This window comes from Lygodium microphyllum, chromosome 9 (genome assembly GCF_053477565.2).
Source record: "Lygodium microphyllum isolate KBCC chromosome 9, Lygodium_microphyllum_v1.1.10, whole genome shotgun sequence".
Classification (NCBI taxonomy): Eukaryota; Viridiplantae; Streptophyta; class Polypodiopsida; order Schizaeales; family Lygodiaceae; genus Lygodium; species Lygodium microphyllum.
Window position 1 is genome coordinate 161,118,053 of NC_141143.1, and position 23,067 is coordinate 161,141,119.

Here is a 23,067-nt window from a genome sequence, read left to right on the forward strand (position 1 = left end):
CAGCATCATTATTTGTACGGCGTCTGGTTTATTATTTGGATAGACCACCATTTATCAACATACCATTGTGATTAGTCCGATCTTTATGGCCGCAAAGCAAGATGAGACAATCGTATGGAGGAGTTTGACTTCTAAATTTGTTATAGAAAGAGCACAACTAATATGAGTGTTAATGCTCTTAGTCGAATTTCTGAAGTTAACGTCTTATCCTTCTTTGAAATTTCAACTAATTTCTTTTTCTAAAGGACATTGCTAAAACAATCTTCACTTTGGTAAACTATTGAGATAAAGACGACAAAAAAGTATTCCATTTATGATGGATTGCTTTTTAAACATAGCAATGTGTGTCCTGTTGATCAAGATATCCACAAGAAGATTTTATAGGTATATCACAGTACGTCGAGCGCTAGATACCCTATCATACACCAAACTTTGGGTCTGATTACCCGCTACTTTTATTTGCAGCATATTAAGACTATGGTTGAGTCTTATGTGTGTCCACATTGTCAACTTAATAAAGCTAAACAACACAGACAGACAAGAGGATGTTGTATCCTTTTCAAACTCTTGATAGAAAGGAGAGTAGCATTTCTATAAAATTTTTAGTAGGATTGTCCTGTACGAATCGACGTCATGATGCAATCTGGATTATGGTTGACTAATTGACGAAAATGACTTGATTCATTCCTACATGGAGAATTATAAAAAGCCACATGTCAGTTGGTCTCCTTGTCAAACATCTTTATAGACTTTGCGATTTGTCTCATGAAATAGTAGGTGACTGGGATCCTAAGTTCATCGGTCATTTTTGGTAGATGTTTCTTCAAAAACTAGAAACTTGATGTCCATGCCGTCCTTAGAACATCTTCAAACCAATGAGCAGACCAAATGGACAAATCAAACCATGGAGGATATGCTACATGCATACATCTCCCATAGACAATGTGATCGGGAGAGCATTATCTTCCTCAAGCATTCCGCTAGAAACCATCGATTGGCACAGAGCCTAGGGGGGTGAAAATGCAATCCATAGTCAAATTTTTGCATGATATGCAAGAGATGTTAACAATTGCTAGGGAAAGCACTAAAACGGCCCAAGATCGTGTCATGTTTTATGCTAGTCAACATTGTACTCCTAGAGAGCTCCAAGAGGGCACATGGGTTTAGCTTAATTTCCCAGAAGGACGCTCATTCAATGACTACCGGCAAGTGCTATAAATTATCTTTGAGATATTATGATACTTCCATTATTATCAAGAAGATGAGCAGTGCATTCTATGAGCTGAATTTACCTCTGACAGAGTTCACCCTATGTTCTACGTGAGTTGTTTGAAAGAGCGACTAGGACAAAGGTTAACTGACTGTTTCAATTGAGAAGATCTCACAGCTTAAGGATACTCCTCATTATGTTCAACTTGAATCCAAATTGGTTCTTGACCTTAGGACTAAATGATCTCGTCGCACCGTTTATCCCAAGTATTTGGTTAAGTGAAAAAATCGTCTTGAGATGGAGATTACTTGGGAGTCGGTATATTCATAAGGGGGAAGGTGCTACATCCCTAGACATCCACATGGGTGCTAGTAGCATTAGTCACAATGGTCATGTAGTGCCTTAGTGCATTCGCACCAAGGGCACCTCGGTTTTAGGGAAGCCAAGTTCTATTTATAGGACTCAAGGTCCTATTGTACATATTCATTCTATGATCACCACTCTTGGACTCTTGGCCGATTGGCTGGCATCCATACACCAGGGATGTGGTCGTAACCTGAAGTGCTGGTAGCTCCCAAGTTCACAGGTAAGCCCATTTAGCTCTATGGTTGGGAGGTGATTTTGATATCCAAACCCCTTTATTGTGAGTTTAGCTTGTGTCATGTCACCTATGCAGGCTGGATCTTAAGGGGATATTTCAATTGCCCTTGGTCAACTTTGACTGGTATAGAAATCTCAAGTAATGACTAGAAAATGAGGAAAACTAATATCTCCTCAAATCACATGTTGAATTGTATCCATGACCCAATCTACTATTTCCCCAGTCACTATTATAGTCTCACTTGTATCTCGAAGACCATCATAAGGGCTCTTCTCCACATTTCTTAATACCTAGGAATATCCATAAGCAGGGTATTTTTAGCATGGATTTGAGAGTCCTCTTTATAGTTTTGGCTTCTTTATGGCTTGCCTAGTGGTCATATTTCTTGCCTGACCACTTATTGGAGCGCCCTATCTTTTGGCTGACGTGTTCTTTCACACTATTCTTATATGTGTCTCTTCTCCACCTTGAATACTCTATTTTCAATTGATTCCTAGAGACTTGAAGAGAGAGAGGGATGGGAGCACTAGAGGAGGTTTGTGCTTGCACTAATGCCATGATCTTGTTTCATTGAGGATTTCAGTGAGAGCTGAGAGTTTGTTCAAGACAATGTTGTCTTCAACAACATGTACCCTTGTGCTTGGACAAGAGCCTCAACTTTCACAATCTCTACTATGTATGCGGTACTTTCGAGCACTTTCTTGCAAAATGGTGGTTTTGGGTGATGTCAATAAGGCTTCTTGATATCTCGTCAAATATACAAAAATTTGTTTTGAAAGTTTGTCACTTGGAAAAACTTGCCCATACAAGGGGGAAAAACGTTTTTGGGTATTTTATTTTATTTTTTTGGGTTTAAGGGGGATTGTGTATGTGTGTTTGGGGGGGGAGGGGGAGTAGGGGGATAGGATGGGGGGGAAATGAGAGATGCTATTTGTTGCAGGCACAAGGGCATTTGCAACCATTAGGGAAGGCTTCTAGACCAAGCCACTTCAATCCAAGACCCTATGGATCCAAATGACAGTTTATTGCTCTAGATAACAACAATTTTGGGAGGTTTTGGCAATCTCTGAGACAATATCGATGGTTGTCTAAACACAGCAAGCAACAACTCATTTTCTCCAATTTCTCATAACAAAAAACATAATTTTTGTTGGGATAAAGGGCAATGCCTGTATCCACCCATAAGCGCCAGGTTGCACATAGTACATATACCTATCTAAAACATTATTGAGGTACACTCTTCAGTACCACAAATCATGTGTCTCTGTCTCTTCTCTCTCTCAACCTGCATCTCTATACAGAAGGTCCATTGCAACTAATTCAACAAAGTGGTATTAGAGCTTGGTTCAAGCAACCAGGAGCTTGGCATTTCTTCAGGTGCAAGAGCTTGAAGTTGAAGAAGAGTTCACTGTGAAGAGTCCACAGGAGCAAGGCAACAAGGTTTGAAGCTTCTTCTAGAAGCTTGAAGCTTCCCTCTTCATTTGAGCTTGTTTGCAGCCATCATTGGCCACTTGGGGACCCTCCCCATCATCTCCAACAATTGGACCGGCATTCCAATCTCTTCATGGCTGAAGGCGCCATCAACGTGGATATGCAAATCTGGTTTTCAGCATGCTCAAGACCTACAACAACTACTTTTCTTCATTTGGCATCATTGTTGTGCTCCAAACTTTGCATCTAATGCTTAGCATTAAGCATTGAAGTGTAGTATTACAATTGGGGCTGATATACATTCACCTTCAGGTTTAAAATACACAGTATTCAGATTTGTAATAAACAAGGCAGCACCTGCTCTCTTGAGATTGATGCTCATATGATAGCTCTTTGGATGTATCTTAATGTTGGATGCTTTGGGAACTATGTGGCATTGTCTTGAGGCCATTTTAAGCTAATCTTGGAAACGATTTGGCTCATTTTGCAGATATATTTGGCTGTTGGAATAACAGGGCTGAATGACATTTTGACTGCATATGGATTATATCTTGCTTCTAGACTTGGTCTCGGGCATTCTAAACCAAGTATTCATACTTATGGTTGATGTTACATACTTGGATTTGATTCCGGAATGCATTTGAGCAGTGATTAAAGCGCATTTTTGGATCAGCTTTACCTACACGTCTATTGTTGTACATTCAGGACAATTTCCTGCATATTCACGACAGCATACCTCATTGTGAAGAAATTTGATATGTTTCTATGCAAGAACATTATGGTGATGTTTTGAGCAGCTTTGCATGATCTTTAGAGCTCAATCTTAGTTAGTCTGAGAGGTTATTTCAGTTTTGAATTTTTACGACAGATTTTTCTTGAATGTCAGGGCTGCACTCTTGAATTGCAGGACAGCCACCTGTATTGTCAGGAATTTCAGGACTGCACTCTTGAATTGTAGGACAACTACCTGTATTGTCAAGAATTTCAGGATTGCACTCTATTTTTTGTCCGGAAATTGATATATTTACTGTCATTGAATGCTTTTGAGGCATTTTGGGCAATGAACTAATGTATGTTCTTGCTGCTAAATACTTGGGGATATTCCTAAGATACTATTGAATGGATTTTGGAGCTTCCATTACTTGGCATTAGCTATCATTTACTGTCATATAGTTATTTGGCTGTGAATCATGGCTAGCAGCAGTGACAATCATCTTATGCATATCAAGAGGTTTGAAGGAGCACACAACTTTGCAGTTTGACAAAAGCAGTGCTATAATATCTTGTTGCAAAAGAAGCAAGCAAAGCCGATCAAAGTAAAGAGAACAAAACTAGCTAATGTAGAGCAGGACGATTGGGTTGAGTTGAATGAGATTGCACGCTCTACCATTGAGCTATGTGTTCCCATAGTGAGATGCGATCAACTAGTGATGATGCATCTCATTCTAAAAATGCACATAATGAACGGGAAAATGCAATGCCTAATCTTGGAACAAGCTTACAACATGGACGCCAAGGAGAAAATGTGGTTGTTGACTAGGAAGTAGGTCCTTCTAGGCCACAAGATGCTAATGGCCAGCAAGGAGGCCACAACAGCTTTGTTCAATTGGCCAAAGATCCACAATTGGAGATGTTTCTGAATTTTCCCGAAAAGGACAGCGAGGGCAAGGAGAAGATATCATCTTCATAAGGTATTTGGAGGTTCTCTTGTTCTACTTTGAGAACCATGAATGTGTCATCTACTAGCGATTGGCCCACAAAATGTTTGCCAAAGGTAAGAGAGAGATCACTAGAGGTTCCATGGTCACCAAGTGAGAAAGCATGGAAAGGACTAGATGGGTCACCAAGGCAAAGAACAAGATGCTCAAAGGGCAACCCTGTCTAACTAATCACGCTAGAGTGAATGGCTTAGTGACTCCACCATTCAGCATGCCCGGCATCCGTGTTGATAGTCTGTATATGGAAGGACATGCATGGATCGAAACCCATAACCTACGTGAGCTCTGCCACAAAAGACCAATCTAGATAATCAAAAGCCTTCTCTAGATCCGATTGAATAAGTATGGCTTCCTGCTTCGAGTGCTTTGCATAGTCAATGGCTAGTTGAACATTCAATACATTGTACAAGATATTCTGGCCCTTGATAAATTCATACCAATTAGGGTGTACAAGGGTAGGGAGGTGCTTGTGGAGACGATTAGCCTTTAGTGAAAACTTTGTACAGAGATCCCATCATAGAAATTGACTGCCAATGTTTCAGTATTGAGGGCAACAACACTTTTGGCATCAGCTTAATGACCCCCACGTTCCATGAGACAGGCATAATTCCACTCTCCCAAATCATTGGCACATGGCTGGTTTGGCAAGAGTGATAGCATAGGCTTTAAAAAACTCATTAGTCAAGCCATCCCATCTTGGGCTTTTGTCCTTGGGTAGATGCAACAAAACCTCTGTAACCTCTCCCTCCAAGATACCTCTGTCCAAATCATCATGCATCCCTAGCAACACTTGGTCCTTGACCAGGGCATAGAAAGCCAAACAAGCTTGGGGAGTCTGCTAAGTATGAGGAGACAAAGTACAAAAGACGATTAAGAGAATATTCTCTACACATACGCACAAGCTTGGGCCTACAAACTTCTAAAAATTTTATGCACCTAAGACAGCATATTGCATATTCTTGGTTGAGGTTTGCAACTTGGCTTGCTGAGAATATCTCGACTTAAGTTGTTGGATGAGATTGGTCAACCTTGTGGGCAGTAGTAGTAGGAACAAATCATTTGGGGAATCAATTAGCAAGGAGTGGACCAATGCTAGCAATGCTTTAGCCACATGCCAACACTGTCTGTAAAGAGAAGTATGACGAATACCATAATGCATGGCATCCCTCTACACATTACAAAGCAATTGCTAAAAGCAGTCATTGTCCCCTACAGGAAAATCAATGAGAAATTAGTCAATCACTTGTTCCATATAGCCGTTAAAGTCTGAGTTCTTCAAATAGGATGAATTAAAACACAAAGGGAGTCTTCCCAAGAATTGCACAAAAGAGGCAACAAGGTGGGCAAGCATGTCTAACTAAAAAGGGAAATGATCTGACAAAGTGTATGGTTGCAACACCTAGATATCCGAAACCTCTAGCAAGAAATCATCATCATGCATAATATATATACGGTCCAAGCAGGACCATGTGGCTAACTGTTGTGCTAATTGAAAGGGGTGCACCTAGGACCCAATATCCTGCTCAAAAGAACCATCTCAAAATCATGCCACGCACAACTCTCAGGTGCATCCATCACTAAGTGCTCGAAGGTGGACTATGAATGATGAATGCACATGTTGGAATCTCCTATTAATATTCCCGGTCTACCTAGAGACAAGCAAGCTACGAGCTGATTCCATAGATACCGTCGAGATGAAGAGTCATTTGGAGCAGAAGAGAGGCCTAACCGCCATAAGGCCTCCCCTTTGAAGAGAATTTCAATAATAAAAAACGGCCATGAATGTCGTTCTTGACAAGGGTCAGGTTGACCTTGTCATTCATGAGAATAAGCACACCTAAATAGTACCAAGTTGAGCTTCCTACATAAAACAACCGGAAGGCATAGCAATCCACGATTTTGCTAACTTCACTATGATTTTTTACTCAACAGCACATAACACATCCCATTGATTGTCATGCAAGATACGCCACATATCATGCTTCTTGTTGCCTTTAAAAATGCTATGCAAATTCCAAGTGGCAAACCTCAAATGTCATGACCAAAGGGTTTCACTATCAAGGCTGATCTTGCCTCAACTGCACCTTGTTAAACTGAAACACGCTTTACAGTTGATAAGCATTTTTTAAACAGCTCCAAAACACACTTTATTAATGAAAAACACAAATTTGGTGTGTGGTTTGTGAGAGTTTCAATGGTCGCCCAAAACCAATGAATGCTGCAAAGAAGATCAAACAACAAATATAACTCCATATTTTTGAGAAACCTAGCCACCAAAGAATACCATAAAGCCCTTATAAACATAGGCAAAACTGGCCTATATAAACAATCCTCCATAACCTGTACTACTTACTGCATGCTGAAACCTCTTTGACATTCCATAAAGCAAGTTTCACGACGATGAACAAAGATGGGAAGAACTATTGGACGACCGCTTTTCCTTTTACAGTCACACATTTAGAGGCTTGAAATCTCTTCTTTTCACTACAAATGACATCCATAAGATCAGCCCTTTGAAATCCAGCAAGCAAAGCAAGGGGAAGAAATTGATGTTGTTGAACATGGAATGCTCTCTCTCTCTCTCTCTCTCTCTCTCTCTCTCTCTCTCTCTCTCTCTCTAAGTCACTTTCGTTTGCGTACCGACCGACCGATAGGGAGTCTATTCCCAGCACAATAGTAAGTATGTTCCTAGCAAGAGGGTGCTCATCAATCAAACAGGTAGGGGCCCCGCTTGCTTGGCATTGAGTGGATGTCTTAGATTGTGAGATGGAAAAGACTACTGAAAGAGAAACCAATGGACATGAGACCGAACTTGACACACAATGAATTGGGGTGACCACAGGAGGCACTCCATCAGTGGGGCAATACAAGACTCCAACTAAAGACGGAATGTTTTACTATAGACAAAATAGAAGGAGAGCTCGTAAAAATGCCAAGCGATAGACAAAATAGAAGGAGAGCTCGTAAAAATGCCAAGCGATAGACAAAGATGCACATAAAGAAGTCAAGTATGCTGTGTATAGAGATGGCAGAGTAATCATAGCAGAACGAAAGTCACAATGACATTACGTGGCCTATGAGACAATAAGGATGTCCCTTTGGAATTGTAATGGTTCAATGAGACTTGATGCAGGTTATTCTCAGGATACTTTCCATGGGATAGGTATAGCTATGTATATAGAGACACATCAATGTATATGTTCTACATTACCAAATGTTGTGGAATACAAATGGGAGAGTGTTTATAGGCCTTAGCCTTGTAGGCCAGAGGGAACTAGAGAGTCGGGTGGGGTGGCTATTCTTTATTATGAGAGCCTCCAAGATATGGTTCATGTGGTGTCACAAGATGTACAAGCTAGATATATGTGGGTAAGGCTAAGGATAGGATGCCCGAGGGATCTATATGTTGCAATATGATACTTTCCACCTACCTATTCAACATTCACCCTTGGGAAGGGATCATCATTTGAAGTACTACATGAGGACATTATGAGGTATGCAAGCATTGGGAACATACTACTAATGGGAGACTTTAATGCTTGAACAAGAAGTAAGCAGTCAGCCTTTTATGATACTGAACATGAGATGTTTAAGGAGTTGACATTGGATGAACTAGGGCTTGACAGGACATCTCAAGATAAGGAGATGACAACATATGGATCCCATTTGCTAGCATTAGGATGTGCTCATGCATTAGCTATATTCAATGGCTTATTGAGATGGCTGAGAGTGGATGCTTTCACTTGTTGGAACAGCAAATAGGGAGCCAACATTGTAGACTATGTAATGGGCTTGTCAGTGTTAATTCAAAAAATTAAGCATTTTGAGATATCTGACAAGCCAATCACTCTAGCAGCCGACCATGCAATCCTAAAATTCACCCTAGCATGTGGTCAATTTCAACAAACATGCACACAAGTACACACATTCCCGCACTAAAAGTTTCTAGATAAAACTTCGCATATCTATAGTGATGCAATACGAGATGGCTTAAGCCAACTAGACCAGCATGAACCACTGGTGGATGTCACTAAATCTCTAGCGAAGGTTTTAGATACAACAACTACAGAGGCATTCCCATGTAAGATGGGCTCTACTGCACCACGTAGATGCACTGCCCCTCAAAATGCTTAGTATGATGATGAGTAGAGAGAGACTAAGACCTGCCTACAAAGAGATGTTACACTAGGGACATGCACACACAAGTATACACATAATGTCTTCCCTCGTCTTGTGCGGAAAAAGAAGAGGGATTATCTAGCCAAACTAGAGTCTAAGATATATCGGCTCTTTTTGAGCACGGACAGCAAGAGGGCATGGAGGAAATTTCATGGTAGACAACCCCCAATTCAATTGACATCACCTACAATATGGAATGAACATGCTAGCGTACTGTATAATGTTCCATCACAATAGCCAATTCCCTATGTACCAAAATCTAGGCCAACATAGTGTGGATTCTTTATGGAAAAAATAGTGAGGTATGCATTGGCCCCTATCTTGTCAAATATCTTTAATAGAGTTGTATATGAGGGGTTACCAAGAAGTTGGTGTGACCACACAATAATGCTGATTTTTAAGAGCAGAGATCCATTGGTCGCTAACAACTATTGCATTATTATGATTGGCTATATGCTAGCGAAGATATAAGCCTCTATTGTGGAGCATGAGTTCAGTTGGTAGGCTGAAACAAAGGGGATACGGTTTGCAAGACAAGTTGGCTTCCACCAAGGATACAATACATTAGACCATATATTCATGCTAAGGGCCTTGATTGAGAAGAGAGGATCAAGAAGGCAAAAAATCTATTGTTGTTTCGTGGATTTCCGCAAAGCTTTTGATATGGTACCACGTGCAAGACTCCTGCAAAGGTTGCAAACCATTGGGGTCCTAGAGCATATGCAGTGGTGTATTTATACATTGTATGAGATAGTGACAGGTAGTGTACGAGTGCCTGGAAGCACAAAAGACTCAACGTCTAGCATGGTTAGTATAAAGTAAGGCTATCCGCTCTCTCCTTTGCTGTTTGGATTGTACATTGACGAGATGTCTGATTACATACAAAGATGGGGTGGTATGGGAGCCAGCTTGGACGGGGTACTGATACCAATTTTGTTATATGCAAACGACATTGTGCTCATCTCAAATTCACCTAAGGGGCTATAGTGACATCTGGAAGCATTGCATGTGTTTTGTGAAATGAAAGGCCTCAAGGTTAATCTTGAAAAGACTAAAATTATGGTCTTTAACACCTCGGTAGCTTGGGTGACACGTTCAGAGCATCACTTTATGTATGATGGTTAGTTTGTGGAAACGGTTAGACAATATGTATACCTTGGGGCCACTTTCAAAGGGCCAGAGTTTATGGAAGGAGACTTCACACGCTAGGCTTGCATAGGCCTATGTAGCTTTGGGCACTCTAGAGCGACAGTGTGCACACACACAGTGCCAGGTGCCCCGTACCAAATTGTGGCTCTTTGACACTTTAATTATGCCCACACTACTCTATGGAGCAACCATTTAGGGCCCAAGCCTTTATCATACTATACGAGAGCCTCTCACGGACTGTAACGGACTGAAGCATAACATTATGATGGTTGGGAACATATGGAGAGACCGTTGCTCGTGATGATAACACGTATCATAAGGGCGAAAGCCTCAATACCCCAAGATATCATTTGAGCAAAGTTGGGCCCAACACCCATGGCAGTGGGGGCACTATTCCAAGCAATCACCTTCCTCTAGAGGATATGGCAGCTCCCTAAAGACTGATACCCTAGGTGAGCTCTAGAGTCTTCAAGACAACTTGCAACAGAGGGGGATAGACAATGTTGGTATGCACATATGAGCACGTGGCTGAATTTGCATGGCATGAATATAGACAAATTGCCACCATTCAATTACAGCCTTGATTGTCCCACTTTGAGTCTCAGCAGCCATTCAAAGTTGAATAGAGTGATCAGAGCAAACATCACTAAAGTGGAGATAGAGAGGACTTAGTCCAAGCCCCCTTTCCCATTAGCCAAGAAGATGGCACAATACCAGTGTCACTTCATGTAGCTTTCCCATGATGGTTTCATAGTGAGGCCGAGATATATCAATGCTCAACTTTCTCACGGGCTTTGAGTTGCTATTGGACAAATCCGCACCTCATCATATCAACTGATGATTGAGACACACTGATTGAGCCATGTTACAGCAAATGAGAGCATGTACCAGCTTTGTGGATGGAAGACAAAGAGGAAGGAACACTACATTTGTAGATGCACTATATTCTATGATATCGAAGGCCGCTACCATTGCCTCTTTAAGGAGGGCTTTGAAACATTGAGACGGGTGATGGATTGAGGATCAAAGATGGTTGGGCCTTTTCTTATTGGAGCTCCATCGGAGCAGATCAGCATTGTTACGGGATCAGCTGCCAGCTTAGACACTACATCTCCTACTGACAGGAACCATTGAGGGACATCATTAAGTGGCATCATAGTAGACAGAGCTATAGCGTTATGCAGAGCATGATACCCTAGGGTACGTCCTCAGCAACATACGCATGCTCATATGCAACGCATTTCTGTCACAATTGCTCATTACAGACAAAGATTACCACGACGGACTCAATTGGAGGTAGCTTGCAATGTCTTGGTGGATTCCATACACTGAGAAGGAGATACTCTCTACTCTTTTCAGTTTTTCAGTTTTCCATATTTTTCATTTTCCATTTCAATTTATCATGTAGACCTAGACATAATTCTGTTTTCTTCTCTGATGAGAGATGATGATACCAGTTGTATTAGTTATGCTCTCATAGGCCATTCTGGCCTTCTAGAGACGTTAATAGATCTCTCTTTCTTCGTGAATAAGTGTATATTAAAATCTCTCTCTCTTTTTTTCGTAAAAGGTAATTGTATTAATTACGGAAAAAAGTACAAGATTACATGATTACATGAGTACAAGAGACACGAGGGCCCTAGGCCAACGTGTGGGAAATCCCCGGACTAATACACTAAAAAGGTTACACCAATCATGGCAAGGACCCAGAGGCAATTGCCAAATGCCAGGAATGCAAATCCTCCCGAGGGAGCAAGCCAGAGTGCCTGATGAGATCCAGCTGCCAATGCAAGAGCCCTTTAAGCCTTGCAATATGTCGTGGTACATTAGAGGCCGAATCAAAGAGAAAAGCATTGCGGGTGGTCCAAATGTGCCAGCATCCTCAGTATCTGAAAAAGTGAAATAAGATCTTCATATGTAACGGTGGCGGTGTGGGATACTTTGGGCGCACAAAAACCCAATCGAAAGGAGTCAGTGAGGACCCCACCACTGCGCGCCAGATTTGCGACAAGAGTGACCAAATATTCTTGGCGAGCGGGCAAGAAAGGAAACGATGTCGGGCCGATTCCGCCGTAGTGGTACAGAAGAAACAATTGCCATTGGAGATTCGATGCTTGGAAAGGGCCGAGGCAAGAGGAAGACCACCAATCATTACCCGCCAAAGAAAGACCTTGCATTTGAAAGGTGCCTTATTCAGCCATCCCTCCATCAGCATTGCCTGCCACCATGACAGTGATTTCCGCAGGCTCCAAACAGTATTAGCTTTCACACCCAGCCATTGGTGATCTTTAATGAGAAGATGATACACCTGATTAGTAGAGGCCTTTTCCAGACTCAACCGGCCTGCAAGGTCCCAGTCCTGCCAAGGGCGATCCATAGCCAGGGCAGGAAAGGGTTGCCTACCCTGAAGTTCCGACGAAAGCTTCCCCCATAAATCACGGTATCTGCGCGGGATCCTGAAAAGTCTCCTAGCAGTCCGAAACGATGCGAGGACATAGCGAGTAGCAAGGGTAGCATCCGCAATTGAAGTCACACCCAAACGGGCCATGCGGTTAAATCTTGGTCTGAGCTGATGTTTATCTTCCCATGAAAGTAATCTGGATACTGCCAAAAAATCTCTCTCTCTCTCTCTCTCTCTCTCTCTCTCTCTCTCTCTCTCTCTCTCTCTCTCTCTCTCTCTCTCCATGGAGCAGCCACAAGCTAATACACAGCAATAAGCTATAAGAATTGCCAGTTTTGACAATTGAGACAGAGGAAATGCATGGGGGGATGCATAGACAGCAGCAAGGTCATCAACTCAAGCAATTGGGAGAATCTTGGGGTTTCCCCAATCTCATTGGGCTGTTTGTCGTGTCAAAGTTCCCACATTGAGGATTGAAGCAAAGTAGTTAGAACAAACCTCAACAAGTTTCTGAGGATTTCTCTATGGATTCAGTTGCATGTAGCCTTCCATAGTCATTATTTGCAATGGAAACCAGCTGTAGAATAACATTTTGCACCTTAATTCAATACTTCTCTTAGTAGCCTAAACAAAAACCACAAGGAGTGCTTGGAGCCAACAGGTGTTGTCAATTAATTGTGGAAGCATTCTAGCTCTATGTCTGCAACCATTTACTTTGCTGACTTCTGAAATCAGTTTAAATGTGATTGGAACTTTAGGTACTCAATGCCCTTTGGGTGTGTAACGTAGGCTCGTTTCAATAGGCCTTAACAATTCAAGCTTACTCATAAAAATATGGGAAAGTAAGAAACGTCAAGCAAACCAGCTCAAATTGATAGCCTGAGTGTAAATGAAGTGACATCTAGATTATGAGGTCTTGCAACTTTTGAAGAACCGAGATAGCTAGTACCAATAAAGAAAAAGAATGCAAATGCTCTTACAGGTAGCTGATAACTATTGTCAGCAAGACGCCGTCCCCCTCTGATTGCAAAATGTGCAGATCCAGGAAACTTTCCTAGCCGGGAATACAGGTCAAGGTACAAATATCCTAAATCACCCTGCTCCACAAATGAACCAGATAAAAAGCTACATAAAAAAGCTATTATTCTTAATGAAAGTTTTGGGCAAAGGTAATATCAAGCATGTGCTACCAACAGAAAGTAATGAAACTTCAAAACAAAGGAAGGAGAGCCGTGATTACTTCTACAGGATGATGCAAAGTAAACTTTTGAACCTCCACATGCCAACCTTCTCCGCTTGCAAGAGGAACTTGTTTAAGAACAACACCAAAGAGAGATCTTGTCATCAACCGCAGCCCTTCTATGCATTGATTCAAGGGAAAGTATGATGCTATGACCTGCAAACATCTAGATAACACGTGAGAGAGGAAACCTCAAAGGTGACACACCTTCAAAGTGGTAGAAAATACAATTACCCTAGCATTCAAATCCAGCGATTGTTGTTTGATTAAACCTGTGTAATATGCTTCATCCCAAGCATTTACTCTTTCAAAAGAAGCACCTTCTGTTTCTTTTCCAAACTTTTCCAGCAGTCTCATCTCCTGAAACATTGATGGCTTTCAGCTTTGTTAAACAACTAATATGTAGTACAATGCATTTGTCATGTGGTTGGGAGATGAGAAACACTGTATGCCATCTTGATAACCATGAATTTATAAAGTGATTTGATGCCCAATGCAGGTACATACAAGCACCCAATTGAATGAAAGAGCATTACAGCATCACGCAGATCTATCTTCATTCAATCAAGTAGTGAACAACAACCATCCTTTACCAATTTCTAACTGGGACAACAATGAATAAAATATGAAGAAAAATAGAAAAGTGTATGACCTAAACCTGCCTAAAAGGTATCATGCTTGTCCTTTGCTATTGACTGCTAGATTGGGACTTGAGTTGATGGTGGTAGCATGCCTCCTTGATCTCTCAATAATTAGTGAGGCTGGCAAACATGTGTTGATGAAAATTGGTAAAGGCTGGATACAATGACAGGTTTGGGGTTATGCCTTCGTACTAACCTGCAGACCATTCAAACTGAAAAATACCAACGAGCACCACTACAAACTTGTAACCACCTTCATAAAACCATAAAACCAACAGTTATAATAACACAGCGCTCCAGCCAACACCTTGAACCACCAAGGGGCCCACAACTAGCCTAGGCATACTCTCAACAAATAAGAAAGAAGCTCAGTTTGGTTGACTGGCTTAGTTGCGTACTAAAAATAATTAGGAATCGTCATGTTATCTTTGCCTCACACATGGAGAGACACACACACACACACACACACACAGAAAGAGAGAGAGATTAATGTCTACATAAAGCCAAAGTGGCCTATAAGACAAAATCTAGAGCACATCCATGTCTAATCTCATCTCATTGGTAAGGTGAAGATAACATTAAAATAACTAAGTGCCCTGTGAAACAATGCTGAGAATAACTATACGATGTGGCTATGCGAGAGTAGAACAATGTCTAGTGTTGCCCCATCAGTAAAAAGAAAAGGAAAACCTAATCTGACAAAACAAAAACCATAGTGGAGACAATACGCTATAGCTTATCTCAAGATCTGCACATGATCTCAGCTATGATGCAGTCCCTAACTGCTCCACTAATATGCCATGTGGTGAGTCTTCAATGTCTCGTAATAATGGCTCTAATCCGTTGTGGTGCGACCTTATCGGTCGTGGTCCTAGTAGATGGTGTCATCGTGCTCAATGAAGTGAAATGGCTCTATGCAATGTGACTCCACAGCATGGAATGGAAGGTGTCTAGCAAGGAGGATCTATCACTACTAGGCTAGTAGTGTCGCAAAGGTCTGATCTGTGAAAAAGGCCTATCACTACTCTCTATGTGGGTCCCTCTTGATGAACTAACCTCTCTCACAACAATGCTATGCAATGCCTCTGGAGCTCCATGAGGAAAAGACCTAGGCATCTTTGGTCCTTGTACTTTATAACACAATAAAAAGGTCCAAAACATCACAAGAGGCAATGATACCGTCCTCGTATGTCATAGTATACTAAACATTTGCATGCATAGTGCTCCTCTAGGCTCTGTCTTAGGCTCTTGGCCACAAAGCTAGCAAGTCCTATTCTCTATTGTAGTATATGTCCATATCATTGTCTCCATCTATAGCCTATGAGAGGAGGTGTGAATCTGTCCAATAGCAGCCCGTACGTTGTGCGAGAGATGGGTGCTTATGCATGTTAGACATATACCCTCACATGCTCCACTATGTTTCCTCCAAATGTGATTGGTACATGGATCTAGTCATCCATGCTACTAAAGTATTGAAGGCCATGTTATTGGTCCAAGGTTTATTGTGAGGTCTGTCTATACAAAAGAGGTGCAAAGCATCAAGGTAGCATTGCAATCCCTTTGGTGAATCCAAAATGAGAACATTATCATCCCCATACAATAATATCGGTATCAACACCCTTCCTAGGCTGGCTACGGCTGCTCCTTCATGGTCAATGTAATCAAACACTTCATCTATGTACAAGCCAAACAATGTGGGTGAAAGCAAGCATCCTTGTTTCACTCTTATGGTATTGTCAATCCTCTCTGATAGACCCCTAGGTGCTGTCATTGTCTCACATAATATATAGATACCCCATCGTATATCCTCTACTACTCCAATATCCTGCAGTCTTTGCATGATGTGTGTACAAGGCTCTATATCAAAAGATTTGTGAAAATCCACAAAGCAATAGCAAATCCTTGATACCCTCCTCAATAATGGCTCTGAGTGTGAAGATCTAGTCCAATGTGGTATATTTGTGTCTAAAACTTGCATGTCCTTGTGCTCTCTTACCTTGTGTCTTAGCCCACTCATTGAGTTCAAGCTCCAGTAATGATCCATAATCTTGGCTAAAGTATAGCTAATCATGATAATCCTATAGTTGCTAAGGATCAAAGGATAACCACTCTTAATGAATAGAATTAAAGTATTGTCTGACGAGCTACTCTATAGAACATATGTGCTTGTACATGACCTGTCACTGTCTCACATAATACATAGATACCCATCATATACCCTTTGGTAATCCAATATCCTCCACTCCCTAAATAACGTATATGAGGCACTTTTCAAAAGCTTTGTAAAAATCCACAAAGCAACCATAGATCCTTTTATATCAAGCTCAACTCTCCTCTTGATAATGGCTCCAAGTGTGAGGATATGGTCTAGTGTGGAATATCTGTTTATCAAACCTGCTTGTCCTTGTGCTTTCTTGCCTTGGATCTCAGCCCACTCGTAGAATTTCTCCTCCAATATAGATCCGTATATCTTGACCAAAGCATAGTTGATCATGATAGAGCTATAGTTGCTACGGAGAATTATAGTATTATATGACCAGCTCATAGGGAAGCCCTAACATACTGCACTATTGAACATGTTTGTTAGTATGGGTGCTATTATGTCACAAGTATGTGAGAAATGTTCTGCCACTAGCCCATCCTCATATTGTGCCTCCCCATTTTGAAATCTATAATACACATACCTAACCGTTTTCCAAGTGAAGAAGGACCACTATATTGACCTACATATTGAGATGGCAAGCTCAACACATGCGGACATTGATGATGGACTACCTCGTTAGAAGGGTCCACATGTCTAAACTTAGCATGCCAGTGGTCATTATGATCCTCACATAGCCACCGATTTATCACTTATTATATTTGGTTAGAAGGGTCCGCATGTCTAAACTTAGCATGTCAATGGTCATTATGATCCTCATGTAGTCACTCATTTATCACTTATTATATTTGGTTTGTTGCACCTACCTACAACTCACATAGTTATAGCGTCAGTCGATTAGTATAGTCAATTATGTACTGTTCGACTTAGTAGGTCACTTTCCTTTATGTCGTATCTTATCTATACTTTGTGTAGATTGCATAGAGACAGGTAACGCCCATTCCGGCACATAGGAACGGATTAACACATTCCGGGAGGTCCAAGCCTAGGAAATGATGGCGGAACGTTCAACCCGTTCCACGCCATTCCCTGTTTGGAACGGCCATTCGAATGGCTGACTTTTTTTTTTTAATGGTCGACTAACGTCTGTTTAGATCGCGATTTGCTGGCTCGATGTCCCCTGTCAGTACCCTGACTCTTCCGCCTTTGTCGCATGCCTTACTTGATTGCCTCGCCTGCTCCCACCTCTGTCGCCTACCCTGTCTATCTCGCCCGCCTGCTCCCGTTTCTCCCGACTAGGCCGTGTCAACTCTACCTCTCGTGCCTGCCTGGCCTATGGCTTGCCTCTCCTGCCTGCATTGCCTGACTCTCACCCACGATCGGATGAGGTCCAAGGAATCTCGTGTTGAAATTTTGGCTAAAATTTCTGGAATTTCATTGAACTTTGACACATGCATGTTGAAATTTTGGCTGCAAATTTCTGCAATTTCATTGAAGTTTACTCATTATTTGTCACTTTTATATAGATGGCAGCATTGACATCTATGGGATCTTCATCATCCTCAGCAGGTACTTCGTCAATAACTGGACGAAGTCAAAGCACTTCTTAGTCATGGTGGGATGAGCTACATGCAGGGCTGCCATTGAGAGGTGGAGGGGCTCACCCTTGGAAATGCAAACTTTGCTCTTATGCTCGCACTGGTCGGGTTGATAAAGTGAGAGCCCATCTTCTATATGAGGGGAGAAAAGAGGTGCGTTTTTGCACCAATGTATGAATCGAGAAAAGGTAGGAGTTACTTGACCACATAGCCACTTCTATGGGAAATTAACACGCTAGGAGGATGCCAAATGTAGTAGTGGATCCAACCACATGCACTCCAAGGCCAGGAGGGCATGGTGCTTCATGCAGAAGGTGACCAAGATTAGTGGCTACCCAGCCTTCTCGTGGACCATCAGTGATAGCAAGTCATGGTGTTAGACAAAGTTCATTGCACACTTCATGGGAACCAAAGAAAAAAGAGGAAACGGATGTAGCATAGCGGCATGCTTTTTTTACCATGACCATATTGCATTCAAATCAGCCAAGTCACCTTATTTTTTAAATATAGTGACAAAGATTGCAGAATATGGACCCACATATAAGCCCCCTTCATAAAAAACTATAAGGACTACATTGCTTCAAAAGGAGAAAGCAGCCATATGGATTGCAACAGCAAATATTCGCAATCAATGGCCAAGAAATGAAGTGACATTGATAGCAGATGGATGGAATGACACACACCCTAGGTCCATACATGGTGTTGTCGTATATTCTCGTGGGGATGTATACTTCATTGATAGTCATGATGCTTCAGAGTAGTGCAATTTGTGGCAGATGGTGAACCTTCAAACACGGCAGCACGAAACATTTTAATGGCAATGTATCCACATATCACTTTTAGTCCATGCATGGCGCATTGCTTGGCTAACTTGTTGAAGGATATTGGAGACTTGCCATGGATTGCATCTCTTGTTACAAAAGGCAACAAGATTATCACATTTATATGTAATCATCAATACTTGCATGTTGAGTTTCACAAGAGAAGTGACAAAGAACTTCTCAAATACTCTGATACACGATTTGCATATAACTTTCTTATGCTTGGTTGATTGCAAGATTGCAAAGGTGCAATTAGGGAGCTATTTGCTAGTGATGAGTATGAAAATTGGACTAGGGCTGCCACTGCTAGTGTTGTGTTATGTAATGCATACATCTTTGATAGAGATTTTTGGGATGAGGTGAATTGCACCAACCAAATGGTTGATCCTATTATGCACATAATGAGGCTTGCAGATGGCATGGATCCATGCATTGAGAAGATCTATGAAGGTATGGATTGCATGATTGAGAAGTTGGAGAGTTTAGAACCAAATCCAAGCTATCAGCAGATCAAGGAGTTATGCATCAGCAGATGCAATGAGTATGACTCTCCTATGCATGCTGCAACAAATGTGCTTGATCCTGAGTTTCAAGGAAAGATGCAAGAAAGAGACCTTGAGGTGGTCAAGGCTTGGAACACATTGCTTACAAAACTTGATCCTAGCCGTGAAATGCAATACAAAATTAAAAATCAGCTCTTTGTGTATCAGCAAACATTAGGAATGTTTGGTACAGAGGATGCAGTAGAGGACAGGACAAATATTCGGGGTTTTTTGTGGTGGGAGGACTACAGGGTAGAAGCTCCAGAGTTGTAGAGTTTGACTATTCGTATTCTTAGCCAAACAATGAGCTCTTCTTGTTTGGAGCAACTATGGAGCTCATTCAATCACATTCACTCAAAGAAGAGAAATTGTCTTTATACAATAAAGACGAATGAACTAGTTTATGTGAGCTCCAATCTTCGCTTGCTAGCTCATACATTAGTTGCAAAGGCTGATTCTTTTATACGTTGGGAAAAAGATGATGATAATGATGTTGATGATGGTGATGGTCATGGTCATGGTCATAGGTAGGATGTTGTTCAATAGGATGAGCATTCATGCACAGTGGAGCCATCTTCCATGAATCAAAGCACTTATCAAAGATACGGAACCTTAGACTTCCAAAGCTGGATAAATGCTTCCCGCCACTTCTTTTTGCTATCCCTAAGATGCCATAACTTTTCCTATGACCCATCTCTTAGCTTCCACCATCTAATGATATATATGATTGGGTGACCTTTTTCTCAAGATCATTAGGAAGCACAAACATTAACTCATGCCATGGATCCAGTGGCTGTAATGCATGCAAAGGAGAGAATCTTTGAAGACTGTCATGTATGGACAACCAAATGTCACTATTTCCACAAGGCACGCTAAAGTACTGACGAATACGCCTAAAAGAATAAAGATGGGGCTGCCCAAGAATAATACCATCACGAACTGTCTTCAACCCCAACCTAGCCATCTGATGAAACTTGTCTCATTGCAAATTTTTTTGTGGCCAATCCAACAACCTTCAGGAAGTCAGTACTTCTCCTTGCAGTGAATTTTCCTCCTTACGAATATCCGGAGGCACCAAACTGCAAAACGAAGCATCTCCTGCTAGGAAGCAATCAAATGAGAAAGGAAAAAGGATTGGGAGACCTTAATAGGCATTGTAGAATTAAGTACATGCCACCATGAAGCATGAATAACAGTGCTACCATGAGAGATGCCAGTCTTATCGATGAAGAATTTAGCAATATCTACCAAGGATGACATTGAATACATAGACTTTGCAAAAGGGATAGCCTCAAAGGGACCATATGCAAATTAACATCCAACAAAGCTGCACCCCCCATCCTTTTTGTAGTCACATGCTGCCTGGAGATCCATACCTAAGCCAAACAATTGCCTTTTTTTTTCCACAGCATAAATATGATCAGCTAGACCAAATCCAAAAGGAACGTCTTAGTCCAAGGAAGCAATGGCAGAAACAATGAAATCATACTGATCATAATGCATTGAGCTACTTTTTGTCTGACATGTAGAGACCAACTCTAAGATTTCCAGTACATGAACCTGTCGTGAATTCAGGAGACTATTTAATCCAGCAAGCACGGGGAGCAACCTTCACACCAATAGGATATCCCAAGTGCTAGTTATATTGCCCCTTGGGATCACAATTCCATTCCAGCAAAGGGCCTGCAGATTATTCATTGCTCAAGAGTACCACTATGGTGTTCAAAAGAAACTCACGAAAAGAAGAATCTTTATCAGCAAAATGGCACGTATACGAGTGAAGCAAGTTAATTACACACACTCTTCTTTGCTTCAAGAGAAATCTTGCTCTCATCAAGTCTCTAGGTCAATCCATTGTGTTAAGTGCTTGATGTCTAATGTAAAGACACTCCCTAAAGAGCCTCGTCTTCAAGTGGTGAATGCATTTTCTGATTCGGGGATTAATAAGTTTTTGGAGGGGGAGATACACATCAATGGTTTGCGGTATTGGCAAGAGGCTATATATGGTAATGCGCATCAACTACTACAAGGAAGAAGGCTCAAAGTAATTAAGAAGGTAGCTATCGAAGCCTATGAACTTTACAAGGCTGATGATCGTTACACCAAAGCTAGGCTGATCACTGGTAAGCAAATCCTTCGTATCTCTCGAATGGTGGGATCTAAGAGGCCAGATCTTCAACAACACGCTTTATGAAAGTTTGTAGTGGAAATTTGTAGTTAATGCATAAATGACTACTCCTACTTTTTACAACTTTCAATCCGTTCAAAACATTCGGGTGGATGTCTGCATTAGTAGAAAGATACATTTTCAGCAAAGGTTGGCCTTCTATTTTGAAGCTAAGAGATTGAGAGAAATCTTGTTGTTCCCTGATCCCATAATATTTCCTATTTTGGATTATAATATCTCTTTTAATGTGCACATATTCATTCTGCTCTAAGTGCATTCCATGAACCATAGAGATTTATACGGACCTATCCGTCCTCTCGCTAGGCAAACCGTGCACATAATAGTTAGCACAAAGCTCAGGTTTCAAAATATCATAAGGGGCTTATTAGGCCCTCGTCATCTTGGTGAAATTAATACATCTGTGAATCCATTTATTCTACCCTTAATAAGATATGACTTAGACCTAGACGCGTTCATCTTTATTTTGTATTGAGCTAAATCAACATCTTCCTATCATGGCTTTTCCAAGCTTTTTTGGACACAAAGAAAAGAAAGCTTAAGACTTTCTGAATGACTTAGAAATGGCATTCCTAGTCACAGGCCGGGACGATGAAGCAACCAAAGTACGGGCCTTCTCTTTAGTTCTAAAGGGTGATGCTTGAGTGTGGTATTAAGCTCTCTCGGAGGCTACAAGGAGTAACTGAAAAGATCTCAAGACCGCATTTCTGCATGAGTACCTAGATACAGAGCCTCCTGAAGATATTTGGAGATAGCTCCTAGATCTTCATCAAACCTTACCAGGAGAGTACCAAGCATATGAAGGCATGTTTATAAAACTGTGGGATAAATGGACAGTCTCCTTAGCCGAGAGAGAGAGAGTATCTGATTGCCTTAAAAAAGATTGTTTTTTGACCGGGCTCCACTCTCTACTAAGGGAGAAGGTCAAAGGCAAGTTTCCCACATCTTATGAAGGATCAGTCACTTATACTAGGGAGAAAGATAGGAAACTGAAGTATCAAGCCCAGTTGAAGGGGAGAGTTGAGCCCATGCAGGTTTTACCAACCATGCCAAGGCCTAGAGAAATAGTAGATGTCCCACCTCAACCGGAGATGCCACAACAAGAGCTTCTACAATGCATTACTAATCAACTTGAAAGCCTTTCGTTGAATTTAGTATAAAAGTACAACCCCTCCCCTCACAAATGAAGACAATCGAGGTTCAAGGAGACAAGAAAGAGAGTATGTTTGCTATATTATGGGGAGACTGGC

At 41.4% G+C, this 23,067-nt stretch overlaps 1 protein-coding gene across 3 annotated transcripts in view; it reads right to left on the minus strand.

Moving 5' to 3' along the window:
- Positions 1–23,067, minus strand: part of LOC148031806 (Zincin-like metalloproteases family protein) — a 164,119-nt gene that overhangs the window by 42,105 nt on the left and 98,947 nt on the right. For all 3 annotated transcript variants that reach the window (XM_087685474.1, XM_087685475.1, XM_087685476.1), the window contains exons 10-12: positions 14,164–14,289; positions 13,930–14,085; positions 13,670–13,786 (exon numbers count right to left, since the gene is read on the minus strand). In XM_087685474.1, the coding sequence (XP_087541600.1) occupies positions 13,670–13,786; positions 13,930–14,085; positions 14,164–14,289 (399 nt within the window). The remainder of the gene's footprint in view (positions 1–13,669; positions 13,787–13,929; positions 14,086–14,163; positions 14,290–23,067) is intronic.